The sequence below is a fragment of the Apteryx rowi genome, unplaced genomic scaffold, assembly GCF_003343035.1.
Source record: "Apteryx rowi isolate R43461 unplaced genomic scaffold, aptRow1 scaffold_770, whole genome shotgun sequence".
In the NCBI taxonomy this organism is placed as follows: Eukaryota; Metazoa; Chordata; class Aves; order Apterygiformes; family Apterygidae; genus Apteryx; species Apteryx rowi.
This window is the reverse complement of record NW_020451061.1, coordinates 131,945-153,102: the sequence shown is the minus strand read 5'-3', so window position 1 is coordinate 153,102 and position 21,158 is coordinate 131,945. Positions and strand designations below refer to the sequence as shown.

Genomic DNA, 21,158 nt, shown 5'->3' with positions numbered 1-21,158 from the left:
TCAGGAGCTCAGCAGGAGGAAATCCTCACTGAGCACATCCCAGGGGGAATGCAACAGATTTCAGCTTACCAGAAATGCAATAAATGGAGATTGCATTGAAATGGTTCTTTGCACTTCCATAACCCCAACCAGCCAAGATCTCGGCGCCTTATAAACCAGAACAGAGTTTTGCAAAACCTCCCCTTTTCATTTCCTTCTTTAGAGGAGGTTCACTATTATGATCCTGATGGTAGTTGGGAAGAGGGGCATGGAGACTAAGTGTGATGCTCAGCATCTTCTGAGCCATGATGCAGAACCTCACGCACCAGTATGTGTCCATGGGCCTTCTAGCAGCAGGACGGCTGCTTTCAGAGAGAGACCTGAACTATCGTACTGCTATCTGAGTCTAAGCTGAGAATCAGCAGGCTCCTACCTTTACTTTTTCACCATTGATCTCCACGGTTTTAATCATAAAGTCAACCCCAATCGTGGCTCCTTGACCTGGTGGGAAAAGCCCCTGGAAGAAAAGAACAGTTTCATTAACCAAGTTCTGTAGCAAGACAAAAATTTCTCTGGGTACCAATCCTCACCCTTTTCCATCCCCAATACTACTCCGCCCATGTCTCCTTCCCCAGACACTTCTTTCCAGTCACATTTAGACAGGAAAACAGCTCAAAATGAACAGCACTAAAAGGTGCAACTGGTTGTTGCGTTGCCCCAGGCAGGGGGACTGGGGTCTGGCGAGGCTCTGCATGCTGATCTGGCCCCAACTACACAGAAAATCCAGTGCAGGAGACAGCAAAATCCGCTTCTGCATCTTGCGGGGAATAAAACAGACATTTCCCACAGTACAGAGGTTACCATAATTCAACCCCMCAACGTTTTCCCTGCTTACAGGTCCCTAATCCTGTAGAAAGTAACTGACTTGAGAGGTAGGAAAGCAAATGGGAGAAGAAAAAGAGGACAAATARAGGGAAAAATAGAAGGAAAAGCCCTTCTACTTCTGTACAAGCTGCTGATATTGGCATCCTCTCTGATCCAATTTTGCAACTCCTTTAAAGAGGTGGGAACAAAAGCATTAAGGAGGCAGGATTAGACAAGATGACTTTGTTCCTGCAACCTCACGTCTTTCCTCTTCCCCTCCACTGGGCCGTAGGAGCGTCAAAAGGCATTTCTGCCAGGTCCTGTGCGACAGGCTCACATCCCCCCACAGCAGCTCGAGAAAAACACAGAGCGAGCCGCTATCGGCACTGCAGCGATGCCAAGAGTCCACGGCTGTCACGTTTCTGGCAGTATTCAATCTCGATGCCATCCGAAAGGAACAACAGCAAACCAAAAAGGAAAAAAAATAACAGAGTGTTTTGATTTCTGGTGTCCAGGCCTACAAAGTCATGTTGATTTTAGGGCGTATCCATCTCTTACAGCAGCTGTAGCAATAGTGCTGCCAAAGCACAAGCAGCAGCAGCAGAGCTGGCTACAGATTTCCGAATTAACCCTTTGGGCCTAGTTTTATTGCTGCTAGCTATTTATGCTCAACAGGAGAGCGTGTTTAACATTACCACAGTGTTAAAAATGAAACTAACAGTTGGGGGAAGTTGCTGACAATTCCCAGTGAAAAACGGAAAGAAAAAAAAAAGCCCACAGCAACAAAAAACAGAAGTTGCATTATATATCACATCATGCAAACTTCTCTCAGCTGGGACCACAGAAGTCTTGTCCTTTCCCCACCAGCCTTTTACAAAAAAAGGAAGCCAGTCCTTAAATCTTTGCATCTGATTAGTTTTCTGCAATCAGGCTGACAGATAAGGCCTGCCGATCACCACTCTTAGGCAAGGTCTCCTGGAGCCTATCCATGTAAAACCACAGAAGCAGGGAGCTCAGATTTTCCCCAGGCAACACCAGGTCTCGTTTTATTGCCCACAGCCCACCACAACACACTTCAAGTCATGCTCTCAATAAAGCTCTAGAGGTATAAACTCTAAAGAGTCTCATGTTTAACAGAAGACACCGGACTGACAGCCCTGAACCCTGAGATTATCTAATTATCTGGGATTATCTAATTATCTAATAATAAAAAAAAAAGACAGCTTTTTGCACAAGCAGACTGACTTGCCTCTTCCACCTTGGAGGGATCAGAGAGAAAAGGCATACTGGACAGTGCACCAAAAGGTGTTCTGGTCAAAACCAGGAGGAGTTTTTCCAGTGGCTTTTAGAGGAGACTTTCCATCGTAGGAGAGAGATGCGTTTTTTCAAGCACCAGGACCCCAACGAGCTCACCTACAGCATTAGCAACATATCACTTGTGCTGGTGAGGCTGCTATCACTGACACGTGCCCTGAGAAGCGCAGCCAAGAAAATACATCAGAGCTGCGCTGCCAGCGGACAACTCAGTTCGCAGCCAGGGGGTCTAAGTCACTTTAGAGCCCGTTCCTCATCCGAACGGGTGCAGCAGCATTCCCACCTCCTCGCCACGCACGTGACGGACGCCCAATCTTACCTGAGTGAAGCGGCGGACTAAGCAGGTCTTCCCCACACCGGCGTTGCCAATTAAAACAATTTTGAAGAGGAAATCATAATCTTCCATACTCATTTACGCAGCTGCAAGAGAGAGCGCAACACAAGGTGAGCCGACGCGCCGGCTGCTCCGCGGTCCGATGTCAGTGCCCAACGCTCTGGCCAAGCACTGACGGAGAGGAGCGCGGCGAGTTCTGACTCCCTCCCACCGGGGGAAATGCCTTTTCATTCCCATTGAACTTTATTCCTCCAAATCCTCGGACCGAAGGTCGCACCAGTGCYTGTGCGGCTCCGGAGATAAGGGAGAAAGACTCCTTGCGCTCTGATGCAGAGACACTCCTCGCATACCTGCTGCCTCCAGGCAGGCAGAGTCCAGCTCGCCTTGCCAAATCGCAATGGGTGCGAAACCTTGACCACGTTGCAGCTCCCAAGCCATCCTGCCCAGCTCCCCATGAACGCCACACACCGGTGTTCAGCCTTAYGGGCATTGCTAAGTAAGCCTGAGAATGTCGTTTCCTAGATTTTCTCTAATGCTCATTTCACTGCTAATTGCACCYGCTCCAGAGGACAATTTGGACTATACCACGTTGTCCGAGGAGAGCGCRGAATTTATTTCTGCTACGGCAATACACAGAAACCTGCAGTGAGTCTCTCGGCGGCACCGGAGAAGGCAGCAGCAGGGGTCTCTCGGGGGACCCCCAGCATGTGGCTGGCAGGAGACCAGCAGAGGAGAGGGCCAAGCAGCGGCACCCACATGTTGAGCCATGGCAGCGGGGGAACAGGAGAAACAGGGGAATTAAAAATAAGTTCAGCAGTGTTTGCCATAAAGACAAAAAAAGAAAAGAAAGAAAAAAATCGCACACAGAGCCCAATCCAACATCTCATCCTGTGCACCGGAGGGTGCAGTTGGCACCAAAGCCAGAGGAGAGGGTTGTGACAGTCAAGACAAGTCATGACAGGCAGAAAAGACTGAATCGGAGGTGTCAGGCTGAAAAACCTGCAGACAAGGAAGCAGAAGGGCAGTGTCCTTGCCTAGCCGTGGCCAGGCACTCGGTGTCAAAGAACCAGGTAGCACTTGAGACTGGGCTGGGTAACGGCACGAGGGACTTAGTCAAGAGAGAGATTTACAAGCCATCAGTTGAGATACTGCAGAACAGGCGGACAGGGTATTAGTATCTAAGGATAGGTGCTGGATGAGGAGATAGAGCTGAAACCAGGAAGCCTAGGAGATGAGGAGAATAAGAAGAAAAGAAAAAATAAAAAATAGAGTGAAGAATTTCAATTCCTCAATAAAACCCCAGATGGTTTAGAAGGCTCCTATGGAGCTGCTGAAGAGGGAGCTACCACCATGCGGCAGCACATCAGATGCCCCCAGCTACAGGTCCAGTCCCACTGTACAGCTATAACAGGGCTTGGAACCAAACAGCAAGAGCGGTCAGAGAATTCAGGATAAAATGAGACAGCCTGAGTCGGTCTGACAGGGAGCAGGCCGAAACGGCTGTCCAAGCACCACCAAGTGCTTTACACACCAAAGGCAGGAGAGGTGGAGGACTGATTCAGCTGCTTTGCCTGCATGACCCTTGGTCCTTCCAGGAGCCTATGAAAGGGTAACCACCACCAGTCAGTGACTAATGATCTGCATCACATCGGCCGATGGTGAATGGGTACATGAGTCACCACGTGGAYACCTCATCTCACCAGGGCCAAACTGCACAGCTAGTGACACCGCTCTGCTGATGCTTTACTGAGCTGCAGCTACAGTCCCCGGCAAAACGTCACCAAGTGACGGGAGTTGGAGCAGCCCTGAGGATGCTCTAACCTGGCCTTGCTCTAGCAGGCAGAAACTAAGCAGTTCCCACTGTCTCTCAACATGGTGAAAGTGTGACCTCAGAAGAGCAAATTCTAAAAATGCTCTCATTTTTGAGGGTTGTTATTTTGCACAATCATTTTATTTTTATTTTATATTTCCTGGCACTGGACAATAATCACATTACAAAAATGTCGACACTACTCTTAAAATCAAATCAAGGCCTAATATTAATATACGGTTTCAAGGTTTCAGACTAGCCAACATGAGGAAAAATGCGATCATCCATTAAAAGCTATTACAAGCACTGGATAATTGTCCTGGAATTCTTCAAAGCCTCGAGGGCATTGCTCCCTGGAGCAATTTCAGTTATATTATTTATACCCTAAACAAGCCAACATTCAAATTTATCTTCTCAGGAAGCTTAAAAATAAACTTCCGCAGCAGATACATTTAAGCTTTACATTCAAAACACTGAACAGCTCAGACACACCCTAGAGTCATGTCTGATCCCCTTCGTTAGGCTCCAAGACTAATCATAYGTGATACTAACCCAGAACTGGAACTGGAAGGCAAACCAAGGCCATAAAACAAACAACACAAGCTTAAATGCCAGAACTAAAGCAATGCAAAGGGGGTGCAGTGGAAGTGGAGGCAGAGGAGAGGAGAAAGAGAGCAAAGAAGAAAGGGAAAAACAATTTGGGAAGCAGAGGGGATAGATGGGGCTAAACACCATTGCCCCCATTTGCCCCTTTCTCTCTCTCATCACTCCCATCCCAGTTATATGGTGGAAGGGAGAATATTATCCTGCTCCTGTAGGCACCATCTCTGGCAGCATCACTCCCGTTTGTGCTGAGCATCCACAGTTGCCCCCCGCCTGCGGATGGGCCGTGGGAACCCGGCTCCTGCTGCGCGGGCCGCAGGAACCTGGTTCCTGCTGCGGTACATGGGGTCCTGCCTACGGAGAGCACTCCCACCACCCCTCTGGCCCGCCAGGATGGATGCCAACTGCCCTTAGGGGACGGACGGACAGCAAGCTGTCGTCKTTGGACGCTCACAACACTCCCGCTGGGCTGCTGGGAGAGGTCCACGCAGAGCTGGAGCTCTAGTTACAATTTCCTTGCTTTATATGTATAAGAAAATTGGTATTTCTCCCTCTCTCGCATACACACACACACCAACCTACCACACAGCCAGCACTGAACATGCACAAACATTGCATCAGTTACTGCTACGAAACCCTCTTGCTTCTGCAACTTGAGCCTTTTGTCCAAGTGACCTTTCCTCCTGGCTCAGTCACACATCCAAGCAATTCCCTCTCTCGACAGGGAACATGTGTCTCAATCTCGGTCCTTGCCCTCTGCAATCAGGGAGCATCTATCTTGTGGCAACACATCACACACTGTGTGCTTTTAATCACATAATTCAGAGAGTATCTTTTTTTACACTTGGGGTCCTGCTCTGCTCCATTTCACCATACAGCCCATCAGTATTTTTCTATGATTAGTCATTCTAATTCGACCAAAAGACTTGTCAGACCCACCTGCAATGAATATTCACCCAAGGAGCGGRTGCATTCACCTTTCCTTCCCCTCTGCATCTGTGCAAGATCACACAAGCAAGTGCCATCTCCTAAAGAAACATCTGAAAAAGGAGGCACAAAAGCCATGGGCTGCCTTCTCCCTTGGTGCTAACATGAYGGCAGAAACGTGCCAGTCCTTCCCACTTCACCCAGCATCTCAGTTACTAGAAACTCTCTCCCGTGAGCATGGTGAGCAGGACGTGGCCTTTTGGTTTTACCTGCCATGGGGTCTTCAGTGCCTATWAATGGAAGAACAAGATATACTCCCATCTGTTTCTCCTGTTCACCATATGCCCCAAAGCAAGGAATTGTAATCTTCAGCAAACACATGCTCCAGGAAATATAGTTTCCAGGTATGTTTTAGTTTATTCCCCAACGTGATTTCTTCTCYCTGCATTTGCTCCATTTCTTTGCTCCATCAGTTCTCCCAGATCCAATTCAGTTTACTTCCCAGTGTTTTTCATTGCAGTTTCTGCTATCTGAACAATTCTTTTATCTTTTTGCAGTGTTTTCTCACTCCTTAGTTTGGATGGGCACAGAGGGTTCCTCCTGATCTCTGACTGCGTGACGTAAGACGAGCTGTGCCCATGCCCTGCTTAGTGTCTTTGGGTAACAAAGAAGTGTAGAAGCACAAGGCAAAGATTCAAAGGTTATCTGGGAAACATTAATCACTTTGGAGTGATGAAGCTCTCCTTTGTCCCTCATCAACTTCTACATTAGCTTCAACCTTTGCAGAACCTCAGCTCAAACTGCACAAAACACACAGCAGCTTTGAGCGAGGTCTTTAGTTGGCGTCAAGAAACCTCTGGTACTTCTCCCTTGACTCCGTTGCTCATGACAAAGGTTCCCCTCTAGGCCTGACAAGAGCAGGCTCTACAATGACGAAGGCTTTACTTTTTGGCTTACAAAGCCAAAAGTAAAGCTGGAGGCTTCAAAAGAGCAGACCTTCTTAGGTCAACCACAAAGCGTGCCAACCTTTGCCTTTCTTTTTCTCTCCTTGATGATCACAAAATAATTTGTGTTCACGAAACAAGATAAACAGAGACCTTAGTCTGAAGTCAAAAGCTTTTATGTCTGAGAGAGCAGCTTTGTTTTAGATTAGCAAAACAGATAAAACCTATTATAGCTAAACCTCCCTGGTATCTCAGTCCCGCTCTAAATTATACAAATTCATGAGCAGTAGTTCCTACCTCTGCTGAGCCAGTCAACAGATGGCAGGTAGGGGCATAGTCTTCTCTCCACCTCAGTCTCACCTAGAGGTTTTCATTTCCTGCAGCCTTGAGAAGTGTCAGAAGGTTTCACAGGCATGTTCTGCTTACGACCCATGGTTTGGGGACCATTGCTGTCAAATTTTTGCATTACTAGAACAGGCTTCATTTAGCCAGGTGATGCCGATCCGTGCATGGTCTTAGGCCACACCCGGCTATCCACAGCCTAGAGTTCAATCTACACTACAAAGGCTGTTCCACATGAGGTGATAAAGGGTGAAAATGAGGCACTAAATTAAGCCATTTATTTCTTTGGACTGCAACATATCACAGATGAAGCCAGGAACACAGATAATTTGAATTCCAGTCCAGAGCCCTATCCCAAATCGCATCCTCATAGTATTTTGAAGACCTATTGCTTCAATTTGACACAAAAAAAGAATCTGCAACCTCTTCTATCTGCTATATCTTTAATTAGTCAGGGTGGAACTTGATGCATTTACCTAATCCTTATTGAACAGAGATTTTCTGCTCTTCATTATCCAACAGCTACAAACAAAAGGCAATTTACCTAAACAACTGAAGTTCAAACAGTAGCAGTTAAGTATATATGTATAATTTTGAATACATTTGTGATATGAGCCAGGAAATTCAAAGCTAAGGCTAATATTTCAGCTAGAAAAATTATTCCTTGCAGGCCAGGAAGTTGCTGGGAACTCAGATCTGGAACTGGTGTTGCATTATATAACACAGGATAAAATATTTCATTTTGAGAAGCCTGCTAATCCAAAGAGACTCCTTGCACTTGGCAAACAAGTTCCCAGCTCATGCCCCCTCTGTGAACAAGCTGTCTGCAGAGTCTGGCCTTTCCCATCTCCTTCCCATCTCAGGCAGGCAGGAGAGCATTTTCCCAGTTACCTGCACACTGGGAGTCATGCCAGCCAGCATTAACCACTCCTCTTCCTCAAGGATGCTCCCATCTAGAGGGGACAGGATGGAAAAAGGTCCCAAGCGCAGAAATGCCATAACTCTAAGTGGGATCTCCCCAGGTAGAAACCCATATGCATTTATGAATTATTCATTTATTATGTGCATGCATTACCTGCAGACTACTTGTGCATACACAGTAAACCTAGCAACTCCAGGATGCAGCAGGTTTACAGCTTGACAGCTGACAAACGCAGGCACAGCAAGTCCATCTGACCCTTCCAAGGAGCATGAGGCTACCATGCAGGCAGCACAGGGACGTGTAGGATTTCCCTACGCACAAAGACCGGTTGGGATTGGTTAATCAGCTGTACATCATCCAAAAGTCTAGACAAACCTTTAAAAAAAAAAATCTGCAAACTGCACCCAGACTTTCCAGATGGAAAAACAGTATTTTGGGAAAAACCTCAGCCCTACCCAAGAATTTTAGTTGGAGAGATTCCCGCTCCTCAACACTTTGCTCAGCACATTTCTGCTATGGAAATCCAGGCGAGCTAAGTAGCAGGTACAAGTTCACGTGCACCACAAGGTATGGTCTGTCTCACAGAGACAGTCCTATAAATAATAAAAAAAAACCCTAAAATTGAGTAGTTTGATTTAATGACTGGACAGARCACACAACCTCTCCCCTTGCCTCTTTTGCACACCAGGGAGAATTTGCAACTCACTGAACTACTTTGGTCAGACCTTGGTTCATATGTTACATGGCTCCCAGGAGCTTGTATATGCTCTAAGGAGCAACTCAGCGATCAGGGATTACATATTTTCACCATAAACCAACAGGCAAAAATAGCATAAATATCATTCCAAACAAAAAGCCTGGGACAGGAGCCCTGCTTTTCCCTCCAGAACGAGTGCRCGGTGGGAGCGCAATGCTCAGCTGTGATGCCCACACTCGACACAAGAGGGCTCAGGTTTGCCACGGGCCCATAGCTGGGCACCAAGTCTTTTTTAATTATCGGAGATAACCGACTGCAGACTGCTATCTTGGTTTGCGTGATTTATCCTAATGCTCTAGGTCACAGATCTCACATTTAGGAGCAACCCTTGGTCTTTCATACACTATTTGCGTTGCCCTGATGTCAAAACGAATTTGTGCCCATACTGTCCACCACTGGGTGAAATCTTCTGGGGGGCTCTGCCAGTACAAGTATCAGGAGCAGGATTAGCATCATTTTTTGTCAGAGGGTGGGAGGGTGAGGGGTGTTTGGGTTCGACATGTCCCAAGAGGCAAGGGGGACTCTGCTCTAGTCTCAGTCCCACCAAAGACTCTCCATGAGCGATCAGGTAAATCACAGCTGCTGCGGTCCACTTTCCTATCTTTTAGAGGGAGGGGAGACTTGGTGACATTTGTAAAACACTTCAGTATCTGCTAATGCAAGGGGCTACGGAAATGCAAAATATCACATACAGAGAGCAGGTTATAGCCCATCAAATATACTTGAGGCTTAAACTAGTAATCAACAACTGATTCTCCTCACACAGATCAGTTACTGCTAAATTCTGTGTTACTTAGGGAAAACACGAGAGAGAGATAGAGAGAGAGAGAGAACCTGCAAAATAACAAATCAATTTTTTTTTTCTTTCCATGGGATTGAAGAGATGCTGAAGTGCACACCCAAAATTTGATATTAGCAGCTGACCAAACTACACACAGAAAAAGTACTCCCAGCACATATACCATTTTAGGAAAACTGTTTTCAAGGATGACAACAGCCCCATACTTTACTTACTGACACAACCTGGATTCTGACTACAGAATGTCAAATCAGTCAATGCAACCTTAATATACTCTTACAAACATCTTTCAAGACACGTGTGAACACGGAGACCCAACACTGCATGCTCAGAACAACACTGTGTTGTTTTGGGCCACATCTGAGCAAGCCGTTCAGCCACCAAGCTGTACACGGTGCAGTAACTCTACGGCATTTGCATGGAAGAGGTTAAAAAAAATCAGCTAGCACAGCAGAGAGGCAGACTTTCAAGTGTGGAAAACTGCATTGCCAGAAATCCAGCCAAAAATGCCTTTTTTTATCTACTCGAAAACAACAGTCTCTTCCCCAAGGACAAAAAAAAAAAAAAAAAAAGGAAAGATTTTTTAAAAGCTACAGCCAAACGTTAGCTGGAATGTATCTTGCATGGAAAAGCCAGGAAAGCTTCACATGGCCAATTCTCTGCAATGGGGGATTAAGCTTTCCTTCACAAAGCTGTATTTTAAGAGGTTGCCATTCCACCATGGGTAAGCCAAAGGGAGAAGCAGCAATGCCAGCTCCTGCTACCTCCTCCTCCTTCCCTCCAACCATCGTGCAATTCCCGAGGGACATGGAGCCCCAAATTTTCCTGCCTCCCAAAGGGGATGGACTGAGGAAGCCGTTTCTGCTCCAGCACTGAGACCTGGCCACTGAAAAGGGGAAACTGTTATCAGTTAGGCGAGAATTACTCCGCCTTTAGGAACCCAAAAGCAAGAACAGGTCTAGCCCCACGTGAGCTCTCCACGTTGGTGCCCATGTGAGGTTTCTGTGGACTCCAGCTCTGCTGGTAGGAAGGAGCCAGTTGTAAAGTCCACAGGCTGGTAAAGCAGAAGTAGGAATGATTCACCCTTGGTGTGCAAGAAAACTTTGTGTGGGGACTGGGTAAAAGGCAAGGAAGTCTCATGATGCATTAGTTGCTGGGTTGGCACACTTCTGGAGTGCAGCTGCAGCTGTATGTAAAGGTATTTTGACACTGGGTGACAGAGCTCTGATGAAACACTTGCAAGATTAGACTCCACATGACACCAAGGTTTCTGATAAGGTACTAGAAAAGCCATCACAACCAAAGCATTTTGATAAAATATTTGTAAGGCCATTGTGACCACAAACGTGGAAGTAGCATAAATGTAAGTATGTCACTAACCAGTGACATCAGGTCCCATAAATGTATTGTGAAATACGAATGAGTATGTGCTTAGATAGTTTGGGTTATATAAATATGCCCAAGAATGTTTTTTGAATTTTAATTACAGTGACATATCTCACTGCTGTTGATCATCTTGTTTTGATTGTCCCAGAGGCTGTGGTATGAAAGAATAAAAATCTCTGCTAATAAGGTTTTGATTCGTAAAAATGCTTTTTAAAGTTAAAAAAAATAAGAAGCTGCTAATTCCACCTCTTGACTTCTGCTCAAGTAAGCTTGTGATTTACTAGGGTTTACATCACTTCTGCCAAACCTAGTAAAAGTAACTGACCGTTAAGCCTCATCTACCCTTATTTTCAGTGTCCAGGCTGCTGCCAGTAGGTACACAAAGCTTGGGCTGCTGGGTCCATGTTGCACCAAGCCACGCTGCAGCAGGGGCATGTTAGGCGAGCGCCAAGGCGCCGCACGGTTGGGGCCTTCCTGGGCTGCCCCGGCTCACCTTGACACCACAGGTGGGTGCCCAGACCCCACGCGTCGCTGAGGGTTGAGGTCCCATCGCAAGCGCAGGCCTATGCTCATTTTACTGCATGGAGGTATTCGAGAGCTTAAACCTGTCTGAGATCTCACRTTTGGTCTCACTTAAGAAATCTTTCTTTGCTGACTCTGGCAGCTGCGAGGACTTCCCAGCTGTATAGCAGGGTAGACATGGGGGTACAAGCCCAGGAAAGGCATTTGGTCCGTTATTGACAAAAATGTCACGGTTAATGGTAGCCAACTCTCTATGGGACAAGTCCATCAGCTCAATACAGTTGAACTTTCAGAACATCAGCAATGAAACCTAGTAACAGRTGTTAATCAGAAGCGTGTGTTAATCTGAGCTGTACTAGCTGGAGATGCCGGTGACTAGCCGGAGTGGAGCTTCACCTGGGAGAAACCTGGCCCACATGCAATGTTATTGGTCACCTATAGACAGCCACCAACATAAAACCAGTACCACTACCTCCTTGGGGTAGGCCTACATTAGAGATGCGCCATGTATATCAGCACAGATATGTCAGCTCGCGGTGCGGGGTACAAGCAAAGAAACCAAAATCACATGTTCCCCAGGAGATGTTGTCTTGAAAGAAGTCTTTGGTACAGCCCCAATGAGAAACAGTCCACTTTTCTTTGCATAGAGAGGTGGTGAAGCTCCACTGGGAATGACTCTGCTGAATGTGCTTGAGGGCTTCACAACTCAGTTACGTTGACTGAAGCAATGGCACAGCCAGCAAACAGACCCTTGTTCATAGCAAATCATGGTCTTCCAACACTGTGAGCATCTACAGCGTGAGCTGGAGGGATGATGGGGTACTCGGACGTCCTTGGGGGCTGCAGGCTGGGATGACATCACGTGAGCGCTCCTCACCTGCTTCAGTGCAAAGTCACCTGTTTTGGCTAAGAAACCCCTGAAGCGTGTGAGAAACACAGACACGGTGTGCTGCAAAACTTTCAGGCAGGTCACCGCAACTGAAAACAGGCAGAAATAAACCATTTCAGCTGCTTACAAAGTGACTAGGCCCCATGGTGTTGTTTGCGGACCACACAGAGAGAGGGCTGACAGCGACCTGCCACACAGATGCCCACCTTAGGGTGGCAAGGAGACCCTGATGTTTACTGATGGTGACCTCCACCAACCTAAATTTAGCAATGGGGACAGACGGAAGCAACAGCTGAGCAACACCCCAAAGGCAAGATGTGGCATTGCTAAAAGGTTTGGGGAACAGATGAAGAAAAATTCAGGCTTACAAAGGGGCACCAAAAAAGTAGAGGAATGGCAAAGGATTTTTGCTACTTTGTGTAGCAATTGAAAAGCTAAAAACTGTCATTGCTGTATTAAGATGACAGCTGCTGTTTGTTCAGAAGGCAAAAAAAAAAAAAAAGCTTTTGGCTGCTGGCTCCAAGACTTGGGACAGACAGCAGATCTAAAGGCAACTTTTCAGACTACAGGTAGCAGCTTGCCAGAGAAACAATAATAAATTAGGAATACCAGCAGTAAAGAAAAGAGCTAACAAGCAGGATAAAAGTCACTGCCTGTTTCGCACACCAGTCCTGACATCATATTTCATCCATTTACTTTACCATGCTAGTATTCAGACAGCTACATCTCTGGAGGAGCAGATACAGCTCCTATTATTCATTTATATCAAATTCAGCGTGCTTCCTGTATCTCCAGATCTCCAAAGAGGACATAGATACAGGTTGTCCTATTAGACAGTTACATGTGTTTGTGTTAGTAGTTCCCTTAAAATAGCAAAATATCGAAGTCAAAACTGCAAAAGCCAAGACACTACAGCTGTAAGAACTGTGCATGCACTGTAAAAGCTGTAAAAATAAAAAAAATGTGTTTTCCTGAAGCATTTGGACTGATAACACCTCAGTAGCAAAGCTTTTCCAAAGCAAATCCTTGAGGAAGCTTTCTCCAGCAATGAGCACAAAATTCTGTTAGAGCAAGAATTAGCCCGGTGCAGGTAACCCACCTTAAATCATAGCCTTTTGCACTTGGGATTTTTGGGGCAGCATCTTCCCAGTGACTGGAGAGGGAACTGGAGGCTGGAGTTCCCCGGTGCACCATGCTGCTCTCCGCTACCGTCTCCGCGCACGGCCTTCAGCAAGTCATTTAACTGCTCGGTGCTCTCCTTTACCCATACGTATAATGGAGCGACACAGTTACAAAATGCTCTTTCACTGAGCGGTAACATTCGTCATTTCTCAGTACTTTATCCTGAAGATGCAGGAGGCTCAGGTCAGGCATAATAGCAGCCAATTCAAAACACACTTAAAAATAAATTGGCTCTGTTCATCTCGTTATCTTGTTTGCCCCTGCCCTCAGAGTTTGTATGGCGATAAGAGAAACCTCCTGTGTGCTGTTGCCACTTATAGACTAATTCAAGAGCGTACAGCCAGCTCCAGAGTCAGAATTGTTAGAGAAAAGTGTTGTTGGTTTTTTTTTTTAAACAAACACTTATACAAKGACATAAAGAAGTGATCCTATGCTTCCCTTATCACAACCACATCCGTATCATAAGCCAGCCATAACTGAGCTGCACATTGCATCTCTGTGCAATTATGATAGGAAAAGCAGCAGTTTATAACAATGCACTTTTATTTAAATTATTGTATTAACTGATGGCTAATTCGACCAGGCGGTTGCTCCTCTCCCATCCACACCTGCTGCGTGCTTGTGCTGCTCTCTGCTTTCCCCTCCGCTGCAAAAAGCAAGTTTGGGACGACGGATGTTTCCACGCTCAGCATTGCCCCAAGCACCCCCCGGGGTGATGCAGAACCTGCTTTAAGTTTCCATATAGAAAGCACATTTTACCCGTTACCTCCCACACAGTCTGGTCCTGAGCACGCAGAATTGCACACACACACGCTTCTGCCTCGTAACAGAACCGCACCACCAGCACGAGCGTTTTCCCCTGGCTTAGGTGGCCTTCAGCCAAGTGTAAAACTGCCTTTAGGTACAAACCGAGAAGTTCAAGACAGGAGGAGCGCAGAACTGGACCATAACCAATGGTCTAACACCCTAACTGGGTGTCAACCCCCAAGTCTACGTTTCGTTGTAAATCAGCCATAGAGCCCGCTCTCAATTACACCGGCAAAAATTTGGGGAGACTTTGTCATCTTCAGTGAAGCTACTCCCGACTGAAACAGAGGTAACGAAACAGGACCAATGCCACAATATCAACCCAAAATCCACAATTCCCAAAATTTCATCGTTATAGAAAAATATCTTTCCTGTAACTAAGATCTCCATAATGGTCATTTCATATGAGAATGGCTCCTGAATAAAATTTTMTAAGGATACCACGGGTCTCTTCAGAGAGTAAGGAAAGATATTTATGTTCTGGTCAAATTTCAGCTCAAGTACTAACACTTGCCCTTTTTTTCCCCAATTCTCCTCATAATTTCAGTTGGTTACAGTACTTTTCGCTTGTCCTGAACCACTGCAACAGTGCATTTGCTCCTCCAGAGCAGCTATCTGCTCTTAAATCCTCATTTCAGCTCCAGGCTGGCTCCATTTCAAGACACTGCACAGGTTAAACTGTAAACTAAAAAATCCCCAAAGCAAAAGTAGAGTTGTTATTGGGAGCTTTCTACTCTCTATTAGCTCTACTATTGGGAGCCTCCTACCACTGCAAATCTAGATGTTCTAGATTTTCCTAGATAGGCAGCGCTATATTACATATAACAGCACATAAAAAATTAATCTCCTGGCAGGAGCCTACTGAAGTTTTGACCTCTTCAGGATTATAATATTAGGAAGCAGAAAAAATGATTTCCTGTTGTTTACTTAAAGCAAGCAGCTCCCACTCCGCCTTCGGCACCGAGGCCACCACGACGTGCGCAGTCCCGGGCCGTGCTGCCACTGCCCAGCTACAGAAACGCAGGCAGCGCTTGCACACAGCTTCACGGTCATGGGGACGGGAGCTGGCGTGTCCATGCCGTGTTTGTGACCATTTATTTTTGTTCCTTAGCAACAGAGCAGCTCTTGGGTTTTTCTGTTTTTAATCTATATTTGGTGCCCTGGGGAAATTCCTCAGCGAAAGACAGCAATTTTTAAACGGCGGGATAAACGGTGGGACTTGAGCATACTGATGATAACGGCAATCCAGGTCTTTTCGTTAACGTGAAATGCTCAGATCTGGAGCTAGTGGGAGCCCTCTCATGGACCGCAAYGGCAACTGAACCAGGCATCAGGAGTCGCATCCGTTGCGTTTTCCGCCCTTGCTGAACTTCACCCTGGCGTAAGAACAGGAGGAGATTTATTGGGTCATAAAGCCCATCTCTAAAGCCCTTTGGACGACACGCAGACCAGCGTCTCCCTGAATCTCCCCGCTGTTAAGCAGCACTCACAGGTCCCATGATGATTTGGCATTCGTCCTGCGCGAGCCAGGACTCCTTGGTGATGCTACCGTCTCGGAGCAAAAAACGAGATTTCAGTACAATACGACAATTCTGAGCTAAGACACCGCTCTTAACATGAATCATGGAAATATCAATATCCCTCCGCTCTCTACGGCTCCCAAGCAAACATGCAAATTAAATTCTGCCTAATCTACATGAGAAAAACAAATAGCACCTGATGTTTCCCAACTCTGTGAGCAACATGGCCTTTAAAAAAAGATTTAATCGTAGGAAGGACAGAGAAATCGCATAGCTCTGCAGTTTCATGGGTTGTCATGGCAAACGAAAATCCCTGACTCTCCAGCTTGTGTGTTTTGGAGGAAAGAAAAAACAAAATGCCTTTTTTCACGACTAGAAAGGAATGTTTTCCTAATAATCATTCCTGAACCTGCTGCACAGTCTATATAAACAGCTGCTATTCCCAGGAAAAATGTTTGCTCTCTCCGACTTACTGAAGGACCATCCGAAAGCCAGTGAATACAGGCAATTCAGCATAAGTGGACATGCAGGCCCTGGTAATGAGAACCATGTGCTCTTATTTGTGACGACTTCTTGCCTGCCAAAGAGACGGTGCTGAATTATCCGCCGGGATCTCGGCTGCATCGGGGAGCTCACCGGGGAGGCCGACGACAAGGTACGGTCAAGGGAACCGCGCGGCGTCCCAAGTTTCCTCTCCCGTTCCCGCATGCCCCAGGGAAACTTAGCATCACGGCAGCATTTCTTGCCCTCGGCCAATAATGGAAGCTGCTTAAAGTGAAACAAAAATATAGGCATTTCTGTACCCGTTTTAATCTGCCGAACAGGTAACAGCAGCAGTGAAGACATCCCAGCACCTGCTCCGCCCAGCGCAATCAGGGCACCTCGCGCCCTGCCTTCCACAGCCTGCACRACCAAGAATAAATACGTTTCGTGAGAAGAGGTTTTCTGAGTAGAGGCGGGAGGTAATTTGGCTCTAATCAGCCGGCCCCCGGAGAGCTGCTTTTTTCCAACAACGCTGCRCCGCCTTTCGTTCTTTGGCTGGGTGCTAGAAGTCTGGGAAGTCCAGGATATCCACACGACAGATTTACATCGCCCATTTCACCACGAGGACTTATTCAGTCGTGTTTGCTTTCAACCCTTCCCCTCCCGCAAATCCTCTCTTCGGTGCCGGGCTCCAAGACGAGGCCTTTTGTCTTGAAGGAACAACGGGACCCTAAGGAATAATGGTTATTACATGATGTTGTAAGCGCTGCTCCTCTGTGGGTTGGGACTTTTTTGTACCACACTTCCCTACCCCATCCGTCTCGATGGCATGTAGGAGACTAGAAGTTGCACAACCGCACACATGTGATTTGCTGGAAAGCAACCCGTTCCTTAATCAAAAACACAAACTCTCTTACTTGTATTCAAAACTGCACCACCTCACTCAGAAGATCTGCGTATGTACACCAAGGGCAATATCTGACCAAGGTGACCAGCATTTACTACCATACGCTCTTGCAGAGCCCTTGCCGCTATGAGGAACCGAACCGGACCAGGCTCCTCCTTACGCTTCCATCTGCAAATGTCCTCATTGAGTTGCAACCAGGGACGTCGGGGCAAATCAGTCAAAGGCAGCAAGATTTAACGAGGATAACCAATTTGGATACTTTATCTTTTGGATAGGGGGCAAAAGGAAGAAGGTTCCTCATCTTCCTCCTCCCCAGCTGGGCTTCCTCCAGGACGGGCTGTGGTTGGGGGCTGCTGGCTGCCAGCCCACCCTTTCGCGTAGGAAGCGTCCAACAGAGACCAACATCAAGCATGGGACAAACAGATTTCCATGATCACTATTCAGCTTCGAACCACAGCAAATCTATCCCAAGCCTCGTACGTTAACCCTTTCCCCAAACCACACCTTGGAGAGGAAACGTTGAGGTTGCTAAAATTATTGGAGCTACAAGCACACTGCAGGAGACAAGGAGGCTCCGGTCTTCAGCCTAGAAAATCAGGATGAAGTACAGAGGATGGGGCCTTCCCACACAGGACAATGGGCCAGAATACCCTGCGGTACGCCAGCATCCCTTCCCTGCAAGGGTTTCTGGCGAGCACATTCGGTCCTTTGGCTGCTTGGGGTTTGGAGCATTTTTGAATTCCTACACAAGTGGGTGGATGCTGGAAGGGAGCAAGAACAGGACAAAAGGGGAATTAAAAAAGTTAGGCCGAGAAAGACAAAGGAAAATAAAAAAGAAAAACAAAACCAAGTGAGAAGAATCCTGTTATTAGGCTGGAATTGCTTGACAGTGTTGGAGCAACAGAATAAACACCACAACTTCAGCCCTTTATGCTACAGGGATATGACGGAGTAAGTATTTTTCATCTTGACTAGGAGACTTGGTCCTGAGGCTACTGCCAGCTAGTTACACGCAGGTTTTCAAGCCTTGGCAGACAATGCTGCAAGTTTGGAAAAAAAAAAAAGAAAAAAAAAAGTGTTTCAGTCACAAAAAATACTGCATTATCAGCATCTTGAATACATATATACTCTGACATTTTTATTTAGGAAATGGCTTATCAAAGGAAGTGGCATGCAACAAACAGACTGTGCTTGTGCCTTTGTGCAGATACGGAACATCTTATGTTTATTTGTTTCTTGCAGCTCCCTAATTTTATACAAAATAATTCAAAGTGCCACCATTTGTTCTTTAACAGAACRGGCAGCAGTCTGCCCAAAAGTAAGAATATTTGCAATTCAAAACTGAACATAAGGCATTTTCGTTTAGTAAAGCAAAGAATTCCCTCTTAAGGTTTCAGCTAGCCATCTATCCTATCAAACACAACCAGAGCCTTCCCGCTCCAGCACAGTGCACTTCCATGAAGCATAAGGCCGTGCAAAAGCACCAGACTGCATTGCACAAGCTGCCATTAGAGTTATGATTTCAATTCTAATGAAGTCTAGAAAGGAAAGCCTTCCCTAGAAGATCTTTCTATAATATATACAACTTCAATTTGCAACAGAACATCCAAGATGGCACCATAAATCAAGAAAACAACAGAAGAATACTGTGTGCATATTTATCCTCACAGCAGGGAAAACAAAGAACAAGAGGAGAAATGAAAACGTGGAAGTTTTTTCTGGCTCTGTCAGCGATGGCTTGCATGACAAGTCCTCTTACCTGGCACTGGGGAATTTATGCTTCCCCATGCAACAACAGTCCATAYAAGCAGTCTCAAACTGGTGCTCTAAGACTAAAATCACACACCCTGCAAGGCTCTGTTAGGAACTTTTGCAGGAGCATTATCTTAAGTTCAAAAGCAAATTTGCAACATCATTGGTTTCTCCTGTCTTCCCTCTGAGCGCAGGGGGTTTGCAAGGACTTGCACAAATTTATTTGCAATGAATTAATTCCTATCAGAACAACTGAATTCCAGCTTCGAACCCTCTTTTCAGTCTACTCTGTTCTTCCATCTAATTTCAGTGCAAGGGATGATACTAAACACCAGCTATTTTCATGACTACCATGTCACTTAACATATTGCTCCCACTTAATAGATTGCCCCATGCTCCCTTTCAGCATAAACACCCCAACATCTCTGCAATTCTCACATGCAGAACAATTTAAATTTAGCCAAACTAAAGCAGCACTTGATACATGTACGATAAGAAGCAGAAGAGAAGCTATTGCAGGGGTAAGGAATCCAGGAATGGTAACAAGGCTCATGAAACAGGGYTCCTCCAGAGATATTTGCTTAACTTGCAGTACCCTGAATTGCTACAGATTACATTAGAGGAAATATTTTATAGCTGTAATACCTAGGTTTAAAAAATATATATTGGTGGGAAAAAAGTCCTGTGGGGCAGTTTCTGATGATGGTTATAAAGGAAGAAATAATAGGATAAAGAAAGGATAAAGAAAGGATATATGGATATATCAATAGGATATAAAGGATATATAAGGAAAGGAAATAAAGGATATATGAAAAGACAGGGAAAACAGGAAGGACACGGGATGGATCTGGGATAAAGATGTCCGGACCGATACTGCTAGAACAGGAAGGCACGAGCCTAGTGCAGCGAAGGAGAGCTGGAAAGTTGGGCATACAACAAAGGGCAGGAAGTATCACGGAGAAATGCATTCAGAGAGAAYGAACTGACAAAAAAACATCCGTGACCCTGGAAGGACACTCGCCAGCTACCTGTGGAGACAAACAACAGAGCCGTTTCAGGATTACTTCTGCCAAAAGTTAGGAAATGCTCCATTTTTGGAAGGACAAAGGAGATGCGTGTTCTGGCGAAACTGTGTCAGATCCGTGAATCTCAATTCAATCGCTAAACACAAATCAGATTTGAGTGCAAATCTCAGTGCCAATCTGAACAACAGTCACTACAACGCATTGTACAAAACAACATGGGATAACCACGGAAATTTAGGCATTAAGTGTCAAGCAACACATTTGTGGTGCAATACAAGGGGACAAGTTTAAGCATTGCTTTGGCGTAGAAATTTAGGTTGGCTCACGGCAAAGACAAGTATTCTGCACCAAAAAAAAGCATTTTTGTAGCCTTTGGAGTGAAGAACTTCATCTCCGCTGAAGATATCCAAGTTCTCGCTGTGTGCTCCCTAATCCGCTCCTTTGGTTCACTGCTCTGCGTCTGCTGCTCTGCAGTAGCCTCACATCCTGCCTGGGGTTAAAGCTGGCAGCTCCAAGCTTTCCCTTACATTGGTTCAAGTCTCTTTTCTTGGCAACTAATAACCTCTCTTCCCCCTCCCACTYGCCATGAAATTGGGTAAGCACCAAACGAGACTTCCCAGGTACAATACGAGATAATGAGGATCTTGCAGAAAGCACCGTATTTGCATTTGGTGGGGTATTTATTACCCCTAAACACACAGGCAGGGAAGACAGTGTACATTCTTAGCGCACAATGGGGCCGTGCCACCTTACGCTGGCCCCAAACATAGCAAAATAAGGCCCTAAGCACAATTACAAACACGGTCCTCTTCACTCTTGATATAAATGAATTATTGGGACTAATCCAGATCCAGATGTAATAAGTATGGGGGAATTAGGAAGTCATGATTTAAAATATATTATCGTAYTAAGGTTAAATTATTCATTCATCATGCTATTACAACATCCAGCAACACAAATATGAAAACAAACTAAACATCAGTTTAGTTCTTTGAGAAAACAAGAGTGTTGTAGAWCCCATACACGTGGCTTTTCAGCTTCTCAGACTGTTCTTCTCTTTTCTTTTGTTATTTGCCACTTGTTTGTATCT

The 21,158-nt window shown here is 45.9% G+C and overlaps 1 protein-coding gene across 10 annotated transcripts in view; it reads right to left on the bottom strand.

The window, feature by feature from the left end:
* Positions 1 to 21,158, bottom strand: part of RAB30 (RAB30, member RAS oncogene family) — a 47,121-nt gene that overhangs the window by 16,245 nt on the left and 9,718 nt on the right. For 8 of the 10 annotated variants that reach the window (XR_003257172.1, XR_003257170.1, XR_003257171.1 and 5 more), the window contains exons 1-4: positions 13,514 to 13,524; positions 4,313 to 4,317; positions 2,477 to 2,577; positions 413 to 496 (exon numbers count right to left, since the gene is read on the bottom strand). Coding sequence is in view for 3 of the 10 variants with exons in the window: in XM_026088536.1 (XP_025944321.1) it covers positions 413 to 496; positions 2,477 to 2,569 (177 nt within the window). In the remaining 7 variants the exon portion in view is untranslated. Of the gene's footprint in view, positions 1 to 412; positions 497 to 2,476; positions 2,578 to 4,312; positions 4,318 to 13,491; positions 13,790 to 21,158 lie in introns of those variants that run through there. The other 2 variants (XM_026088537.1, XM_026088538.1) reach the window with 2 other exon arrangements.